Source organism: Saccostrea cucullata, unplaced genomic scaffold (assembly GCF_032062105.1).
Source record: "Saccostrea cucullata isolate Sc308-1 unplaced genomic scaffold, CSIRO_AGI_Scuc_v1 ctg876, whole genome shotgun sequence".
Classification (NCBI taxonomy): Eukaryota; Metazoa; Mollusca; class Bivalvia; order Ostreida; family Ostreidae; genus Saccostrea; species Saccostrea cuccullata.
Genome location: NW_026923352.1, coordinates 150,206 through 170,952, shown reverse-complemented (window position 1 = coordinate 170,952; position 20,747 = coordinate 150,206). Strand labels below are relative to the sequence as shown.

Here is a 20,747-nt window from a genome sequence, read left to right as displayed (position 1 = left end):
AACTTTTCTATCGTCAACTTCCCTTATGCAGCAATATACCTTCATCACCTGCATACGGAATTTATATATCTCAGTTGCTTCGATACGGAATTTATATATATATCAGTTGCTTCGATACGCAAGACCATGCTCTACGTATGAACAATTTCCAAAACGAGGTAAATTATTGACAAAGAAGATGATGAAACAAGAAAATCAGCAGTCTAGTTTAAAGTAATCATTTCGTAAGTTCTTTTGTCGATACAATGCCCTTGTCAGTAAATACACATTATCATTGAGTCAAATGCTAACTGACGTTTTTCATACTAATTGTTATTCCATTATCCATAAATTGAATTGACGACGGATTTTCCCGTTATTTCCCGATCATGACAAGGAGCACACGGCGGATGTGACCGGTCAGCAGGGGATGCTCACTCCTCTATGGCACCTGATCCCACCTCTGGTGTTTTGGAGAGCCGTGTTTGCTCTGCTCCTATTTGGTATTGTTTTATAGACTTTGATATTGAATGCTGTTCTTTATCTCCATATCCTTCATTGAATCAAACACTTACAGATGTTTTTCATACTAACTGTTAGTCTATTACTTATACATTGAATTGACAACGGATATTTCCGTTATTTTCCGATCATGACAAGGAGCATAGGTTGGATGTGACCGGTCGGCAGAGGATGCTCACTCCTACATGGTACCTGATCACACATCTGATGTTTTGGAGGTTCGTGTTTGCTCTGCTCATATTTTGTATTGTTTTATCGACTTTTGAGCTTGAATACTGTTTGTTTCCCCATATATTTCAGAGGGCTGGGGGTCGCGGCCATTTTTAGACTATATTGATCTCCTTTAGAAGAAGAGCTACATATGAAGATATACAAAAATGGTCAAATTTTAAAACTAAAATGGGTAATATTTTTCTTTGCCAAATGATAGTTGACAGCTTAAGATATCATATATAAAAAATTAAGTTAAATTTGATGGTTAATTTGTTGACCCCCCAGCCTCCTTGTCATTTATAACACATATTATGAATAATATGCAGGTTTGTATAATATCAAATTATGTTTCTTTTAAACAAGGCACGTAGGAACAGGGGCCAGGGGGGGGGGGGGCTGACCCCCCACTTTTTTCCCAACATTACCTTTACTATTGAAAATGTTCATTAAAAGGTTGGTTGGTCCCCCCACTTCTAACCACAGTAAAGTGATATCCAGGAAATATTGTATTGTATGCTAAAAAAATTGGAAGTGAAAGAAAGTTGGCATTGAAAAAAGTTGGCTACGATTTTATTCCTAATAGCGTTCTTTTTTCTTGAAAAATACGGCATATATGGATTTGTATTATATAAATCTAAAATACAGAAAAAAGAAAATTTACAAACATGGTTCAAGTACGACGTATATATTTCAGTAGATAAAAATAATGAGCAAGCATTGCTCTACATAATTAGGAAGTTTATCCCAATGCTTCAAACATTCCATCTCAAGTGGTTTTTTTTTTTTTTTTTTTTTTTTTTTTTGCTCAACATTCAGCAATAGGTGATGTTATCGAAGAATGCATTGTTAAGAACTTGGAAATGTCTAGAATGCATGTCTTTTTCCTTACAAGCACAATATCGACCATCCATGAACAGGAATCGACGTTTTTAAAGGAATGGAAACACGCATGAAATAGACATAAATTCAGTAGTACTCAAGATATATTGATAATTAACTTTGATATGCTGAGAGTATCGGACGTAAAGGACAAGGGCATGAAAGCCATCATGACTGTGGGGCACCATATTCCATTTTGTGATGTTGACTACAAAAATAAACTAAAAAAGCTTCTGACGAGGCGAGACAAAAACTGGCCACACTTTTACGATAAGAACTCAAAAAACGATATTCGTCTTGTCGTCCTTAAGTAAAAACTCTAGGTAATCGAATATCGAGATGTTAGAGTCTGTGATATTAAATAAACATGCACATTTGGGCTATTTTCTCATGGGAAATTCAATAAATCTTGATAAGACGTTTCTTCCTTGTTTTTTTATGACTTGGTTTCGTTTTTTGATTTATTGAAATGCTATGAAACAGAAAGATAAATTGTCTTTTATTTTCCCTTTAATTCCCTTTACCACTTTCTCACTTTTCATTTCTGTGCCCGAATTTCTTTCTTCAAGTAAACTCTGGTGTATGGGGAACTCGGTAAATCCCCATTTCTTCTGTAACATCACTTTTCTAATGCAATTATATTTAAAATATTTCAAGCAATGAAGTTTTATGGAAAGACGCATAAATCTGGACAAAGGAAGTGGACAGGGAAAAATTAAAGATAACGAACATTGCTAGAACTCTAATAAAAATCTACAAACAATGCACAACTATAAACAGGGCATAAAACACGGACCTGTATATATTCCAGAGGTGGATTAGGTGCCTAGGAGGAGTAAGCAATCCCTTTTGACTGGTCACACTCGCCTTAGGAGCTATGCATTAAACAAGTAAACAAAACAAGCAGTAGTCAAAGTAAAGATAAAAACACACGCCTGACAAAATGATAGGAAGGGAACATTAAAAATTTGACCCTAGTTTCTATACTAGGGGCTTTTTGGTTAACGAGGTCACACGATTTACGAAATGCTTACTTTAGTTAAAAGAGGTTGTTGAAATTTTCGAGTTGGAACATCAACATATCTGTCTAAAGCCTGTAAGTTGTAACAATTTGAAAAGTGACCGTACTAATGCAATACTTTTAATTCTTGAATAAGCTGGAAACTTTTGCACCATGTGCAGGTGATATACATGTAAACTAAACAACTAAACTAAAGGAGAAGTTGACAATGTAAGCCAAAAGATTATATCGTTTGAATTGCAATTTAGTAGTTCGTTGATCCTTACCCCGGACTCCATGTTTTATATGCAATTTTCACTGATTTGCATTGTGTGATGAATTTTTCTTTTTATTATTTCAAGATCAAACACTGTTTAACAGTGTCTCCCTTTCTTGATATCTTTGTAACAGTTTGAACGGATTTATGACATATAATCAAATATGTTCTATTTGAAAGTAATTGTTACATAAAAAGCAATTAATTAATATTAGATTTTAAATTTTCAATAGGATTAAAAATCCTTTGAGATCAGTACAACATCTGTAATTCTATTATTTTAAACTTTTTTTTCAATTGTTCACTTTGGATTGATTCTTCAAGCCTGGAAAATATTTACACTATTTCAACCCTTCGCATAAAGCGGATTTAAAATGCTGCAATATAAAGTTTAAAAAAACCCAAAGCATTGAAATTTTCCGTAAAACGCTAATGACATACGGATTTGTCTCTCTTTATATATACATGTATTTGTAAATTTCGGTTAACAATTCCACCTCACCCCACAGGTGCATCTCCCTATACAGTGAAGCTTCACTCTGGTACAGAATTAAGGCCTCAACAAACTTATGATTTAAAAAATGAATTTAATATCCATAGCTGTATCATAATTATAAAGTACATGTAACTGTAAATGAGTTCTCATTTCATTACTAGCCATATCTTGGGTAAAAATCAAGGAAAAAAAAACTCTGGCAGAAAGATCTTTCCTGATAAAGTATTCAATATTCTTGCTTGGAGACCACATATTCGGAATAAACTTATGTCAAAATTTTCTTTTTGAGTCGCTTGATTACCTTCATCACCTGCAAACGGGTTTATATTTTTCGGTTGATTCGATACGCAAGATCATGATCTACGTACAATTTCTAAAACGAAATAAATTTTTGAAACAAGAGTATCAGCAGTATGATTAACATCATTTCGTAGGATATGACCTTGTCAGAAAATGCTATTTTAGCGTATAAAGAAGAAAACACTTGCAACTCATTTATATCGTACGAATTTCCATTCCTATGTAGATACGATATATCCTGGTATTGAGATAAGATAAATCTGCACATTTTTTATACCATATTTTACGGAAAAAGACGTTATGAAAACAACCAAGCTTATGATAAACTGATGACTGTTACTTTTCTATCGTCAACTTCCCTTATTTATGCAGCAATATACCTTCATCACCTGCATACGGAGTTTATATTCTCAGTTGATTCGATACGCAAGAGCATGCTCTACGTATTTACAATTTCTAAAACGAGGTCAATTTATTGACAAACACGATAAAACAAGAATATCATCTAGTTTTAAATCCATTTGGTATGCTTGAGACCTAAAAATACATTAAGGTCACTGACGTTTTTCATACTAATTGTCCATTATTCTACACTGGATTGACGACGGATATTTCTGACTTGAAAAAGACGCTTATTTTTATTTTCATGTCCTGTTTGCTCTGCTCCTAAGAATGGACTTTGAATTAAATACTTGATGACTTTAACTTTTCTATTACTTATACATTAAATTGACGATTATTTCCCGATCATGACAAGCAGCACACGGTATCAGCAGGGGATTACATCTACATGGCACTTGATCCCATCTGATGTTTTGGACGTGTTTGCTCTGCTCCTGTTTTGTTTTGTTTAATGGAATCTTGATCTTGAATACTGTATGTTATCTCTATATATTTTATTGTCATTTATAACGCAGCTATGAATAATATACAGGTTTGTATAATATCAAATTATGTTTCTTTACAACATATTATAAAAATATTGTTTTGTAATGAATTGCCTCAAAATCACATTGCTTATTACTTATAAGCAATGTAATTATGAGGCAATTCAACCACGAAAATAGATAAATTTAATTGAAAAGAGGAGTTTATGATGCTTCCAAATCATGTACATTTTAAACACAATATGTCTCTTTCAACGTTTTCAACAAATTCATAGGTTATTTCTTTTCCAAATAGAAATCGTAAAGAACAGAAATTTGATATAAAGATTGATAATTTGAATGTATAAAAAATTAATCTTGAAATAAAATCAAACAAAAATATACAAATAAATAAAAATTTAAATAAAAGATGGAATTTTTCATCGTATTTGCTGTTTGTTGAAAAATATTCCAATATATATATATATATATATATATTTAAAATAAATTGTAAACTCTTCATTATTATGATAATCGCAAAATTTGGAAATAAAACACATCTAAATACAGTGTATATGAGATGAATGGGCGATGCCTGTCTAAATAACCTTCAAGAGACTAATTCAGTGTCAAAACATTTTGTCGTTTTTATATCACCACTTCGTTTACCTGTCTCTGTGGCGCAATCGGTTAGCGCGTTCGGCTGTTAACCGAAAGGTTGGTGGTTCGAGCCCACCCAGGGACGATAGGTTAATTTTTTGTATTAAACTAAAGAAGTTTATATGAAACGAAGACAATATCAAGATTTTTACGTTTAAAATTATGGCGATAACAAAAGTTAGCAATACTGAAAGTTCATTGAAACAATACAACTCTAGATCGAGAGTAGAGCAAACACGAACCTATGAAGATAACTTTAAAAAAAAATAGATAACAAAGAGCACCTAATACCATTATTTTTGAACTGTGATCTTTCAGCTGAAGACACTGTCATTATGATATCTATATGATACCAGTATATTTTATATATAAATCTAATACAATGTATACACGATGTTGAAGTATTACACTTATAAACTAAAATAATAAAGTGATTGATTAATACTGAGGTGCAATATGAAAGTCATCCTTCTTTTTTTCATCGACATATTACCATTGTTTATTAACAATACATCGTCGATATATCTAAATGTCGAGCTGAAGGCTACAACGCTTCTTTTTGCAAAAGGTTTTGCATGCTTGCTAATAACGGTCGAATTGAATATGGGAATTCCAATTGATTGTTTGAATACCTGATCTCATACAAACATCACCATATCCCAAGCATTTTTTAATGAATTCAAATTGTGTGTACAATCAGAATGTTTTTTAAACAAAATAATTAGGCAAATCCAATTATTAATATATTAATATATCACAGAGATTTAGAAAGTGTGGAAAATAGCGAATAAAAACGTGGATTGTTGTAGAAGAAGGCAAGACAGGGCACGGAAACCCAGTATGTGTCCAAGTGGCAAAATATTTATAAATGCTCTGTTTACGTACAGCAGGGTCATTGTCTTTTACTAAACGTGCAAAGGTTTCAAGTTTTCGTTGAACAGTTGAGAGAATTATTCAAAGCATCTTATAATTTTTTTCACAATGCATGAAGACATAACTACAGTATAAATACCAAGATAATGAAAAGAAGTTCAGGTAAATTTGAAAGTAAAATTTACTTTTTGTACACAATATTAATTAAATAAAATTAAATAGTTCTTATATAAAAGATAAATTGTTTTGTAAACACAATTAAAACTTTTAAAGCACTTTAAAACTTTTAAAGTTGTAAATTAAAGTTGTATAATACAAATACTTTGACAATATATCAGGATATAGATTCACTCCTCCATGGCACTTGATTCAACGTCTGATAGGTTGGAGGTCCGTGTTTGCTCTGGTATTGGACTTTGAGCTTGAATGCTGTATCTCCATATATTTCATGTTATATAAACCTAAAGAAAAACTTTTATGTTATGCTTCAGTGTTTACATCATGTTAACGCTTCCAGTGACAATTCACTTTGTCTAATGTCATGTCCATTTCCTGATTATCCAGTAACACCTTTTGATTTCTATTTACTTTACTTTTTATTTAAGGTAATAAATGTAATTAAAATTGTTTTAAGAGTTACATTGATTTTAAATTTTGACTAACTCGTCAAGTTCGCCTCTATACAGGCCACTGATCTGTAGTTTAGAATGTAAGAAAATAGAAAAGTGAAAACTGTTTATCATGAAATCTGTTCAATCCGTGTAACTGTGAATTCCGATTTTGTTTTCATTGGCAGTTTTGTACTTTGAAATTTAGAACTAAATTGAATCCACAAAAATAAGCATTTTTCAGATTTATATGAATAAATGTGGTCCTGTAACCATTTATTTCTTCATTCTACTAGAACCTCCCCGCTACTATCTTAAGCAAATCTTTGTCCCGGAAATAATACGATTAATCATGACCGAGTGGTTCTAAAACTAAGATGGAATTTTATTAACATGTATATTGTCCTTGTATATTTATCCCTTATTCATGCATCACCAGTCCGTTTTTTTTATGGATTGTAAGAAATTCTAAAATCTACACTCTCTGTCACCTGATGATTTCTCAGTTGTGCTTAAAATTTTAAAAATAAAATTGTTTGAATTCATTTTCAGCATTATTTAATATTAAACTGTGGATAAATCAATCGACATCATAGTCAAAATCACCTTGGGATTTTGTTTCCTAACTTCTCCTCTTTTCAATGACTTTTTGATTTTGTCTTCAAAGTCAAAGTCAGAAAAATTAACACTTTTTCCAAAAACCATGCATGCTCTCATGTTTTTGTCACTGATATCTTTCAATCTTAACAAATCGAAATTAATAAAGAAGATGTCATGTGTATTGTTTGATTTATAGTTATTCCACGCGTGCTTCCATTCCCTTACAAAAACCGATTCACTTTTGGTTAAAACTGTACTTGTGAGGAAAAACAAGTATATTCTGGACTTCTTCATACTTTCTATCATGCATTCTTCCATCACACTCCCAACCTCAGAATCTCTAGCCAACATGAATGTTTTCAGACTGAAGTTTTCGAGCATCGGTAGAAACTCTGTACCGACATAACGCAAAACTTCCTCATTTTCCTCGTCTATGGATACATACACGTCATACCTAAAACTGCTGTGTTGCTTTGATCTTGAAAGGCATTTACGAAACACTAAAAAGTAGTGGCCATATTTTGAATATACAAAAAAGACAATAACGAGGAAAACGAGAAAGCCCCCTATAACGAATACAAGGTTGAAGTTCTCGTTTTGATCCTGACTGCAGCCCAGATCGGAGTCTGTGACGTTTTGTATTGGAATGGAATAAGAATTGACTCTACATGTTATACCAAGTCCCTTCAAATCTTTTTCTCTACTGGTAAGCCATTGCATGAACCAAGACATAAGTTCACAATCACAGGCAATCGTGACATTATTTAGGACGACACTTTTGGGGTTTAATAGTTGAAGTCCATTTGGGAGTTTTAGAACACCACGGTTACTGGTAAAATTAATTTTTATGTTCGGCACACGTGATAGCTCCAAGAAAAAGGATTCTTTTACAGTTTTCACTTTGTTGTTTGACAGGTCAATGTAAGAGAGGTTGGGAAAAAAGCTTCTGTTATCTATTGTTTCAACTTGTCTTCCTGACAGCTGAAGATGTATCGTTGTTTCTTGTAGCTTGGAATGACCTTTAACACTTTCAACCATGTCAGTAAAATTAAAAGTAGGAAGTGCCTTTCCATTAAAATTTTCCGTGCAGTCAATGATGATTCGAAATTGACTTGATTGAAAAACACACTCACAGTTTCGGGGACATTTAGGTAATTTACAAACAAGTTCATCAAAACTATTGTTATAAACAAAGCTTTTTACGATGGAAACGTTTTGTAGATTGGCTGGATATGAGCATGTATATCCCAAAAAATCGCTGTCAGTTTTAAAGGTGTGCTTCACATTTCGGAGATTCCATAACATTTCTTCCAAAAAGCAATCACACACGATTGGATTTGATATCACTTGAAAGATGAAACGGTTGAATATAACTTTCCCCAGAAAGCTGTATCCTTTTCCAAGGTTTAATTCTTCGAAACTGGGAATTTTGTCAATGTTGTTAAAAGATAGGTCAAAAAATCCTACTTCTGAAAAATTGTCTTCATATTTTATTGGGTCATCTGCTTTATTCGTGAAACTGGCAATTTTATTGCCCGCATAAGAAATGTTACAAAACGTTTTAGATAGTAGAAGATTGGAAAGATCTAAAACAAGTATTGAATTATGTGAAACGTCTAGGTTATTCAAGCTGAGGGATTCATCATTAAATGTTCCAGGTTCAATGTAGGAAATTTCATTAAATGACAAATTAACATCCCAAAGTAAAGAAAGTCCATGGAAAAATGATTTGTAGATGTCCCTTATTCTATTGTGCGACAAGTCCAGAAACGTTAGTTTCTCTACACACGAGAAGTTTCTCAGAGTTTCTATTTTGTTGTGTGTAAAATTTATTGATACTGTGAATGGAAAATCGCAAAGATTTTCAGGAAGCATTCGTAGAAAACTCTTTGTCACTGAGATGTAATAGTAATCGCTCTTCTTCTTATCACCACTAAATAGCACATGACTATTTCCTCTCCGAGAAAGGAACTCTGGGACTAGTTCATTAAGCTCTGATTTTTGCCACTTGTATACTGTTGAGCAAGCACACACTGTATCTCTCCGCATTTCACAGTAAACAATGTTTGTATTTACTTTGTAGCAATTGAAATCCGTTCTGTTATGATCTGGAAGAACCATATCTGTGTATAATATTTCCCCAGACGAGATGTTCGTTGACGCACATCTTTCCACATAAAACTGTCCATTTGTTATCCCCATTAACAGGAAAAGTGATAAAATATACGTTGACATTTCAGGAAGGACAGGACGTGGTATTGAGACCCGTACAACTTTGTTCCTGGCTTTCTTTAAAAAAAAAAAGAATCTCTCTCTCCCCTTCCCAAAGGGACAGTCTTGTTCGCCTACTAGGCAAGTTTGGAGATTCAGTTATTTTAAATGACGCAGACAAGAAAGAGACAGATATATACTTGTATTTTAATTCGTGGAAATTGTAAAGAGGCGCAGAGATTTGACACGGATATTATTTAGGGAGCTGATAAACAGTTCAATTTCAACGAAAAAATAATAATCCTATTTACATAAAAGAGTTTTGAAACAAAATATTTATTTACTATTGCATAAGACTAGGGTGAGTGTTTTATCTTTTACACAAAAGGAGAAAAAATACCGCAAAGGTAGAACATCTCATCGATATCGTATCTAGCAAAAATGCTCTGAGGTCTCTAGAAAATATTATATACAAGGCCAAAAAAAAAATACCTTTGTTTCCCCTAACGCGACCGACCCAACTCAAACGCGCCGACTGTAAAGATTTTTTAAATAAGATGATTCAAATTTTTTTTTTATTGTCAACCAAGTTTTATTAAATACAATTTCATCAAAATCAGTTTTGATCAGAACTGCCGACATTGTTCCACTGTGATGTTCAAGCATTTGATGGAAACAAAATAGCGTCCAGATGTGAAGTAGAAGTATAGTTCTTCCTAAAACAACGGCTATGTCTCAATCTTATGCCTTTAGCTAACTAGAATTCTTCACTCTTGAAACAATTTGATAATAAAATTTACCATGACTAATTAAGAGTGTTTCGGAGGTGTCTTGGCGTCTCCATGTGAGTGAATAAATTTTCGAAAAGGACGGTAAACAACGAACAAAGAAATCTGTCTGTTGAATTTCAGGTATACGTAATACATGGAAAGGCCAGCCTCATGAGCAGATGAGGGGCCCACCTAATGAACACATCATTCAAATTCGCTGCATTTTATTTAATTTGAGTTTTGATCTAATAAACAATTCATCTATGTTCCTATGTTAACTACTAGTATATGCCATTATGGAATCATAGGAGTTGTTGTAACTATGTGTGCATATTCATCATGATAAATATAATTCAGTTGTCCTTTTTTATGCCTTCATTTACGGGTTAAACTTCGTGACTATGACATTGTTTTATATAGCATTTTCATCATTTGTAGATTCGGTTTGGTTCATTTAAACATTGGGATCTTTTTGAGCCAGCATCTTTTGCGACACAGGACAAAAGTTTTTATGGTCCCTTTTGAAGGACCGTTTTCAACGTTCCTCATTGGTATTTAAACCTGCGACTTAAAATTAGCCACTTACGTCTTAACTCCAAAGCAAAATGCTCTAGAACCACTGTAAATCTCATGGTCCTCAAAAAAGTACAATGACTGTCTATAAGCACTGGAGGATGATTGAAGGTTTGAAAAAAATATACTCGGATGTCCAGTCTTTGCATATATGAGAATCTTGTCTTGTTTTATTCGATTTATATAAATGTACTCTGGCGTGAGATATTTCACAAGTTCATCTAAATTACAGTTGTGAATTAATTAATCACGAATTTTGCTTTTAAACGGCATATATATGTATGAAACCTAGCATTTTGTTCACAAATCACTTTCTTCTCTACTTTTCTTATTTATAAATGTTATTTTCTATTAAATTTTAGAATGCATTTTTAAAGCTGCTGTCAGAAAATAAAATTGTTTACCTACCTACCGACCCAACTTGAAAATTTTGGGTCGGGTTAGGGAAACAAAGATATTTTTAATTCCGGCCCAGAGTAAAAGGCGTTTAAAATCCCAACATTTAAACAGAAATAAATTGAGAAAGTATTTTTCGAACTATTCATATCGTCCATTCATATAATACAAATCAGGAGCAGAGCAAACACGGACCTCTAAAACATAAGAGATGGGATCAGGTACCATGAAGGAGAGAGCATCCCCTTCCGACGGTCACACCCGGCGTTTGCCCCTTGTCATATTTGGGAAATAACAGAAAATAAGTCGTCTATTCAGTGTGTAACCCATGGCTTTTCAATTAGTATGAATAACTCTGTCTGTATATACTTGACTTAACGATAGATTGCATTTGCTGACAAGGTCATTGTAACGATCATAGAACCTCCGAAATGATGGCTTTAAAGGTGCATAGACACAGAATAAAATTATAATTTGTGAAAGTGCAAGGAGGTGTCAATCAAATTCGACCAGAAATTCGAAGTTTCAATAACTTCGATATGAAATAAGATTTTTATATTTCCTTGTGAAATGCTATAATTGCATTATATCGACATAGTAATTACAATAAGTTGTTAATTGACAGGACGTCCATCTAAAATTAATGTCGAACTGAGGTCACAGTAAATGTGTTTCTTCTTTTCATGTTTAGGTTTTTAGGTTATTATACCTCAAATGAATCGGGATGCAAATGATGTCCGTGGAAATTCCAACAGATTGTTCGAAGACCTGGTCTCCAAATAGATATTGTCTGAGATATCAAAGTATGTATATTTTAAATTATCGAGAGAAAATGATGTATAAAGTGTTCAAAAGTCGTAAGTTTTGATGTACTTGTTATAGGCTTTTGAGAAATTTGAAAATAAGTTTAATCGTGTACTGATCAATAGCGTACATATATATACTCAGACTAATATGTTTATTTCTTTTAATCTTGAAGAAAAAAGTTTTTTTTTTAGGATTCTAGCAGAAAAGTGTATACTTTTTCTCACTTACAAGGTACGTTTAATGTCCATCATTTTTTTTTTTTTAATCTTCTTGATAACTTTTCTTTAGTACCCGAGCAGTTTGTCACATGTATATTAAAATAACGGTTAGATTACTGTAAAGTGATGTTCATTTGCCTCTTGCATCAATTTGATCATTTGAATGGTCACATATTGATACTATGCCCATTATTTAAGGAAATTGCTCGACATATATGTACATGATAAGTGCGTGTTCATCTGATAAGTAAAAAAGAAATGCGTATATTTCGTATTCGAAGAATTGAGAAACAATGTTTTAGGTGAAAGAGGCCCCAATATCTCTCCTCTTACAGCATTGCATTTCCGGGAATTACGTAATGTGTCTTCATGGAACATTAAAGGAACTACTTATTGTTGTATGAGAGGTAGAAACAGGTGCTTAAATACATAGATACCCAAATATCTTAAACATACAAAGAGGATATAAAAGGCATACTTAACGTTTAGATAACTGTGTCAAGGTATAAAGCACTCTTCCAAATTCAAGGAAAACTAGATGCTGTCATGAGACAGTAATACCCGCACTAAGGTGTTTGCCTCTAAATGCACACTTCTTCATATTGGGCTTTACCAAGGAAAAAGTCAATATAATTCAATAATTTACATATTACATGTTTTATCAAATTGAGCATAATATGCTCAGGTGACCATGTGACCCATGGGCCTCCATCTAATAAGTATTTCATATCCTTAATTCATTACTAGTCTGAATTAAACAACAGAACTAATTAATGATGTAAATAAGGTTTGATAAAGGGGGGGGGGGGTTATAAATTTTTGGCACATAATTGGAACTTTTTAAATCTATTTTCTCATGTCTATAAATCAACAAATAATATTATTCAAATTAGTGTAAAGAGTTTTTGATGAATTTTTCAAAATGTGCAAAGTTTATTTATATTTGACAAGGCAGTTCTAAACTTCTTGAAAGCTGCCATATATACACAATCAATTTAGTCAACCCCCACCCCTCTCCCATCAACACACACACACAAACACACCTAATTTGCCTGTTTTTGGAAATAGGCCTAGATGGAAAGTTAAGATAAAACATCTTTCGTAAGTTATAATTTTCAATTTGTTCTTGCACTATACATGTATTTGAACACCTGCATCACATTGGGCTTCCGTCACGTACCCAACTTAAGTACTAGTTTTACCATTGGCATTATCATTTTTAGATTTCACTGCACGTGCAGTAGGCTACTAGTGTGGTATACACATCATTGCATATAGGAATTATTTCATTTTGTGTTTTAATTGGATTATATTTCATGAAGATTACTAGTCCGAAAAATCTGACGTTTTTCTGGCTTTTTTACGATTTTGATATTTTACATGCCAGTTTTCCTGGCATGTAAAATATCAAAATCGTAAAAAAGCCAGGAAAACGTCAGATTTTTCGGACTAGAAGATTACAGGACCTAAATAATGACAATCAGTAAGTACAAAGTTTTGGTATAAATTTGGGTAAAATAGTCTGAAATGCAAACGGTTAGGTTCAAGTTTAAAGGATCAAAGGTCATCCGATGCTTTGACATTCTGAAGAGTTATCCCCCGTTATCAACGTTACATTCCGTTACAAGATCCAGAATTTTTTTCTGGGACTGGGAGGGAGGGGGGTTTCCAGACCAGAATTTCCTGAGAAGCTAAAAAAAAAAAGTTATGTTTGGGTCTGTTTTCTATGGTGGAGGGACACTTAGGGCATACAAAGTCATTTTTATTTCCTCCAGTATATATTATAGTCCTGCAAATTCCAAGGGGGGGGGGGGTGGGGGGGTGAGAGGGCGATCAGCCAATCCACTCCCTGTCCCTGTAATGACAAATGATCATGTGACTCCTAAATAGTTGGAAAGTTTTTCCATTTGACTCTCCATAATTTTGTTTCTTGTGTTATTATGTTATGTAAATTTAATGGTATAAAGGTTATGAATTAACCCCTGGAGGTCATTCCCACTCCTAATGAGCTGGAAATGTTCACAATATGACTGCATTAAATTAAATAAAAGTGCATCAATGATAAGATTACTTGACATTTTTTTCATGAATTTGTGTCAACTTATCATCTGGCGGCGGCCTAGAATAGGAATGAAAATCATTCAGAGATGGACCACATTAAACTATTTGTATAATTTTTTTTTAATGTAATACAAGTAGTAGTTTGCATACATAAACAAACAGGGGTCTGGGAAGGGGTGAGGGGAAGGATCGAGTTAATATTTCTTTATGTCTTAATGGTTGAAAACTCCTAAAATGAATGTTGACCTCAAATCTAACTTGTCCTCATTATTTTTCAAGTGGTGGTGTCTCCATATCAGTGAAAAATTCCTGAGAGGGATGTTTAATAACAAACAAAATGACATAAAAACACAATATTGATTTGCGTTAAGAAATATGCAGGGGATTTTTTCCATCATAAATCTTCTTCTCAAGAACAGCAAGGGCATTATTGTCCCCCGTTTTGGGGAAAGGGAGGGGACGTTAAATCTCATTTGTCTGTCAGTTTGTACATTTTATTGACAGCTTTAACCTTGGTCATAACTTTTGAATAATAAGAGATACTGCTTTCCTATTTCACATGTACATTACCACAAAACTTTCTAAATATACTATGATTTTTTAACCCAAGTGAGACCTTGACCTTAAAGTTTTATTTACTTTCCAAAAAATAACATTTTAAATTGATCAATTTGAAAGAGAAAAGAAAGGGCATTCAAATTATACATGTTTATTACATGTGAAAAGACTTTTCTAAATATATCATTACTTTTGACTCTGTGACCTTGACCTAGAAGTTTAACCTACTTTTCAAAAATATTATATTGTATATATAAATTTTGATTCAAAAGAGATATGACTTTTATATTTGACATGTACATTACCTGCAACAAAATGTTTCAGAACATGCTATGATTTTACCCCTTTGACCTAATTTTCAAAAATTGATATATGATATGGGTGCATATTCAATGACATAATATGCCATAAATTATGGCATCCCATTCACTAAATCACAGAAAGCAGAGGACCACAATTCTTTGAATTTGCTTGTATAATCTTGATAGATGGAAACATCGTCATATAATGTAGATTCAAGTTTTTTATGCCACACCATGATTAGGAATACATGTATAGTTTTTGTCATGTCCGTCCTCCACCCTTCCATCTGTCTTTCCATTGGGCTCAAAGAAACTTTCTAGATATTTTTATCAAAGTTCATATGTTGATGCACACTGATGTAAATATCCAACTGCAGCAATATTTTTTGACTTTGACTTTTCCTTTGACCTTCACGTAACTTTTCTTTAAAGAGGCTGGGTGGTTGCGGCCATTTTTAGACTATTTTGATCTCCTTTAGAAGAAGAGCTCCATATAAAAGTATAATAAAAATGATAAAATGATCAAATTTTAAAACTAAAATTTATGAAATTTTTTTTTTTGACAAATGATAGTTGACGGCTTAAGATATCATATCCCCAAATTTAAGTTATAACCGGTGGTTAATAAAAAAATAATTTGTTGACCCCCTAGCCTCCTTAAATTACTGTTTAGCTTTATTTTAAAGAAACCATTCAAGTTGTGTAATGAAACTTTACATGATGATACATACTTATGTAAGCTTTACAATACTTCACTCTTTTTTACCTTGACCTTTCCTGTGACCTTGACCTCACTTTTCTAAAATTAATGTCTAAATCAGTTTTGAGTAAACAATTCAAAATATATTTATCAAACTTCATATGCTGATACATACTGCTGAGAGCTATTAATACATCAACTTATTTTGACCTTGAATTTTCCTTTGACCTTGACCTCACTTTTTAAATTTGTGTTTATCTAAGGTTTTAAATAAACCATTAATTATAGTTTTATCAAACTTCATATGCTAATGGTAAATTCATACTGATGTAAGCTTTTCAACTGCAACATTTAACATTTTGGCCCTTACCTTTCCTTTGACCTCTCTTTTCTTAGAAAAAGTGTTAAGGTCAGTTTCATTAAATCATTCAAGATATTTTTATCAAACATAATATGCTGATAACTTCATCAAAAACTTCACCTTGCACATTCCTCTGACCTTGACCTCCATCCTTTTTTATTTGTATTTTGCTTAGTTTTAAAGAAATAATTTAAGACATTTTTATGTTTAGCATGCACTTATACATAATTTGGTGAGGATTTATAATCTATATCAAATTTATTTAGATTTTAGTTTCAATTCTAAAGAAACTGTTCAAGATATTTTCAACAAACTTAATACGCTAATACAAATTTTCCTGTAGCATGAGTGATATACATCCAGTGGGACATTCATGTCCTATAGACATATTTCTAGTTTTTCAAATCATAACCTCAAAGGCTAGGTCAGGCCACAATTAGACATTAAACATTCCGAAACCTTACTGCACATCTACATGACACCACCAACCATCTCCTCAAATATGATTAGACTACTGTGTAAAATGTAAGAGGAGTTCAGGGAAGACGGGGCTTTTTGCATAAAAAACGTCATTTTTCGACCCCCATTTGACCCCCCGGGGCAAAATCAAAATTCCGAAACCTTACTGCACATCTACATGACACCACCAACCATCTCTCCAAAGATGATTAGGCTACTGTGTAAAATGTAAGAGGAGTTCAGGGAAGACGGGCCTTTTCGCATAAAAAACGTCATTTTTCGACCCCCATTTGACCCCCCGGGGCAAAATCAAAATTCTGAAACATTACTGCACATCTACATGACACCACCAACCATCTCTCCAAAGATGATTAGGCTACTGTGTAAAATGTAAGAGGAGTTCAGGGAAGACGGGGCTTTTTGCATAAAAAACGTCATTTTTCGACCCCCATTTGACCCCCTGGGGCAAAATCAAAATTCCGAAACCTTACTGCACATCTACATGACACCACAAACCATCTCCCCAAAGATGATTAGGCTACTGTGTAAAATGTAAGGGGAGTTCAGGGAAGACGGGGCTTTTTGCATAAAAAACGTCATTTTTCGACCCCCATTTGACCCCCCGGGGCAAAATCAAAATTCCAAAACCTTACTGCACATCTACATGACACCACCAACCATCTCCCCAAAGATGATTAGGCTGCTGTGTAAAATGTAAGAGGAGTTCAGGGAAAACAGGGCTTTTTGCATAAAAAACGTCATTTTTCGACCCCCATTTGACCCCCCGGGGCAAAATCAAAATTCCGAAACCTTACTGCACATCTACATGACACCACCAACCATCTCTCCAAAGATGATTAGGCTACTGTGTTTATTGTAAGAGGATTTCAGTGACGACGGGGCTTTTTGCATAAAAAACGTCATTTTTCGACCCCCATTTGACCCCCCAGGGCAAAATCAAAATTCTGAAACCTTACTGCACATCTACATGACACCACCAACCATCTCTCCAAAGATGATTAGGCTACTGTGTAAAATGTAAGAGGAGTTTAGGGAAGACGGGGCTTTTTGCATAAAAAACGTCATTTTTCGACCCCCATTTGAACCCCCGGGGCAAAATCAAAATTCCGAAACCTTACTGCACATCTACATGACACCACCAACCATCTCCCCAAAGATGATAAGGCTACTCTGTAAAATGTAAGAGGAGTTCAGGGAAGACGGGGCTTTTTGCATAAAAAACGTCATTTTTCGACCCCCATTTGACCCCCCGGGGCAAAATCAAAATTCCGAAACCTTACTGCACATCTACATGACACCACAAACCTTCTCCCCAAAGATGATTAGGCTACTGTGTAAAATGTAAGAGGAGTTCAGGGAAGAAAAGTGTGACAGACGGACGGACGGACGGACGGACGGACGGACGGACGGACGGACATGAGTAACAACAATATACCCGAACTTTCTTTAGAAAGTGCGGGTATAATAAAGTCGAATTCCAATACTCCTACGATTCATCAGGCCCTTAGTCATGTTTATGTATTGTTAGTCTCGTCAAACAACTAAAGAAAAGACGAAAGAGTTACCTCCCTCTGTACAAATGGTTGTCTGTCAATACAAGTTTTGAAGGACATGCACTTTTTTAAAGTGATGTATATTGAATACATGTATATGTTTCGAACTCGGTTCAAAAATTGCAGATGTCAGTACTTCTGTATATTTATTTTCTTGAGTTTTAAATCCCATTAATCTGTATTTTAACTAATGGAAGTGTCGTTTGTGCCGTGGTAGCAAGGCACTAGTTAGATTTTCGATCGCCGCGCCGCATCAGACGGATTTTCCGTTATTTCCCGATCAAGACAAGGGGCATGCGGCGGGTGTGACCGGTCGCCAGGGGATGTTCACTCCCCCATGTCACCTGATCTTACCTCTGATGTTTTTAATGACCTTGTTTACTCTGTGTATTGTTGAATGGACTTTTGAGCTTAAAAATTGTTCGTCAACTCCATACATTTCAGGTAAGACGTTAACAAAAGTGGTAACTGTTTCTTTGCCAAGCGTCCGGCAATGATACCGTAAATTCCTAAATATACGCGTGGAATTAATTATCGCGTAATTTCGCGAGAAGCATTACTCGCCTTTATTTTTATGGTCCTGAAATATAGATCTTTTGATGAACCCTTCATTCTCTAATTATTTTTCTCGCTATTTACCGTTGAAGAACCATTGGCGATAATAAGTACTCGCAAAAATAAAGAATCTACAGTAAAGAAAGTTACTGATCTTCTGATTGAGACTTAAAACTGGAGGTCCCAAGTTGGCATACCTCAATGTTCATTGTTCAATGGCCCTGAGGGCCGAGTATAGGTCTAAATTTGAAGTCCTCCACAGAAAGTATGGTGATTGAATGGGAAAAAAAAACTCCAGTAGGACGTAAAACACGATACAATAGCAACCATTTATTCAATCAATCAAAAGCCCATTAAACGATACAAATTGAGAGCACAAACGATCCTGAAAAGTTCCTATCATTCCAGAAAAATTGAAAAGTCTGTAGAAATTAGGTGTGGGAATAATGTTCAAACTTCGTTGAAGTATTTCTCCTCGGAATCCAATACTCTTAACTTCTGAAGATGAAAGTTCCAAAATTTCACATTTGTGTAACACCACCTCTCAAATATATTGTACACTTTCCCGTTTCTTTTTCAATATTGTTGTTATTTTCGCGAGTAAAGCAGAGCTTTGAACAATATATACTGGAAATTACTATGTATCTTTGTTTTAAGAACTTTATGAAAAAAGATAAAGTAAAATGAATTTGTTTCGTTGTTGGCATTAGTTTTAAAATTGGCATTTGATTTTGGAAGAAATTCTACAAAAGCAACATAAAGTAAATTGGATTGCTGTTACCTGCTTTAACTACGGACCATAAATATTAATCATATCCATCCAATCCCGTTTTCCCATTTCAGAATTATCAAAGACAGAAGAATATATGGCTTATTTATTGCCCCTTGGCCGTTTAACTTGAAGCGTCTACCCTATTTACTTTAATGCCTTTCTGGTTAAGTTTTAAAGTATTTCCTCTCATATTTGATCCATCGTCTGGCACAATTCTAGAAATGATTTATGATATTGAGGATTTTTAGTGCCAATTCAAAGATTATGCCTCGTTAATTTGTTGCACTTTTAAAATAAGTGAATTGAGGTGTCCAGCAGACTATAGTCGCAGGAAGAAAAACATTTGATCTGATGTTCGATATCTAGCACTGTATACTTTTTTTATATTAAAATGCCCAGGCTTTTTGACATCATTGACAACTGCTGTTTCAATAAAAATGGAAGTCGTTAATTAACTTGATCTTGTAATTGGTCATTTTCAAAATTATTTTATCAAAAACATTGTGATTGTACACACAAGTACTCAGAAGTTGATATGAAAAAGATGCTTGATTTTCTGTGAGGAGACGAGGTCTTCCAACAATTTGTTGGATAACACTTATCCCCTTTATTAGCAGACATTTTTGTTTTCATATGACGCAGAATTTATTCAAAATCTTATACATAAGAAAACATAAGCTGTGGCTCTCAACTCGACATATCGATATACTAGTATTGAAAAAAAACCAACAGTTATTTCCATTCATATGTCAACACCCTATATCCCACGGATCTTAAAATTAAAAAATATCACAAAGTCTGACACATCTATTTCATACTAGGATATTTTAGTAGAAGAAGATTTTGATGGTAGCCTAACAATCAAAGGCTTTATAATAAATTTAAAACCTTTAACTTTTCAATCAACTTCCCATACAACTATGTAGCAATATACCTTTATCCCCTGCATATGGAGTTTATATCTCTCAGTTGCTTCGATATGCAAAAGCATCCTCAACATATAGACAATTTCTTAAACGAGGTAAGTTAATGACATACAAGCTGATGAAACTAGAATATCAACAGTCTCGTTTAAATTCATCATTTCGTAAGTTCAATGTTTGATATAATGACCTTGTCCGGCAATACAATCTATCATTTAGTCTAATGCCGAGTGA

The 20,747-nt window shown here is 33.7% G+C and overlaps 1 protein-coding gene and 1 non-coding gene across 2 annotated transcripts; one reads left to right on the top strand and one right to left on the bottom strand.

Moving 5' to 3' along the window:
* Positions 1 to 5,203: 5,203 nt before the first annotated feature.
* On the top strand, positions 5,204 to 5,277 carry Trnan-guu (transfer RNA asparagine (anticodon GUU)). The gene has a single exon. It is a non-coding gene; the product is annotated as a tRNA-Asn (tRNA).
* A 1,960-nt stretch (positions 5,278 to 7,237) lies between these two features.
* Positions 7,238 to 9,322, bottom strand: LOC134263818 (toll-like receptor 3). Its single transcript, XM_062746196.1, has one exon. It carries the CDS (start codon positions 9,320 to 9,322, stop codon positions 7,238 to 7,240), a length of 2,085 nt encoding a protein of 694 aa, XP_062602180.1.
* Positions 9,323 to 20,747: the final 11,425 nt, after the last annotated feature.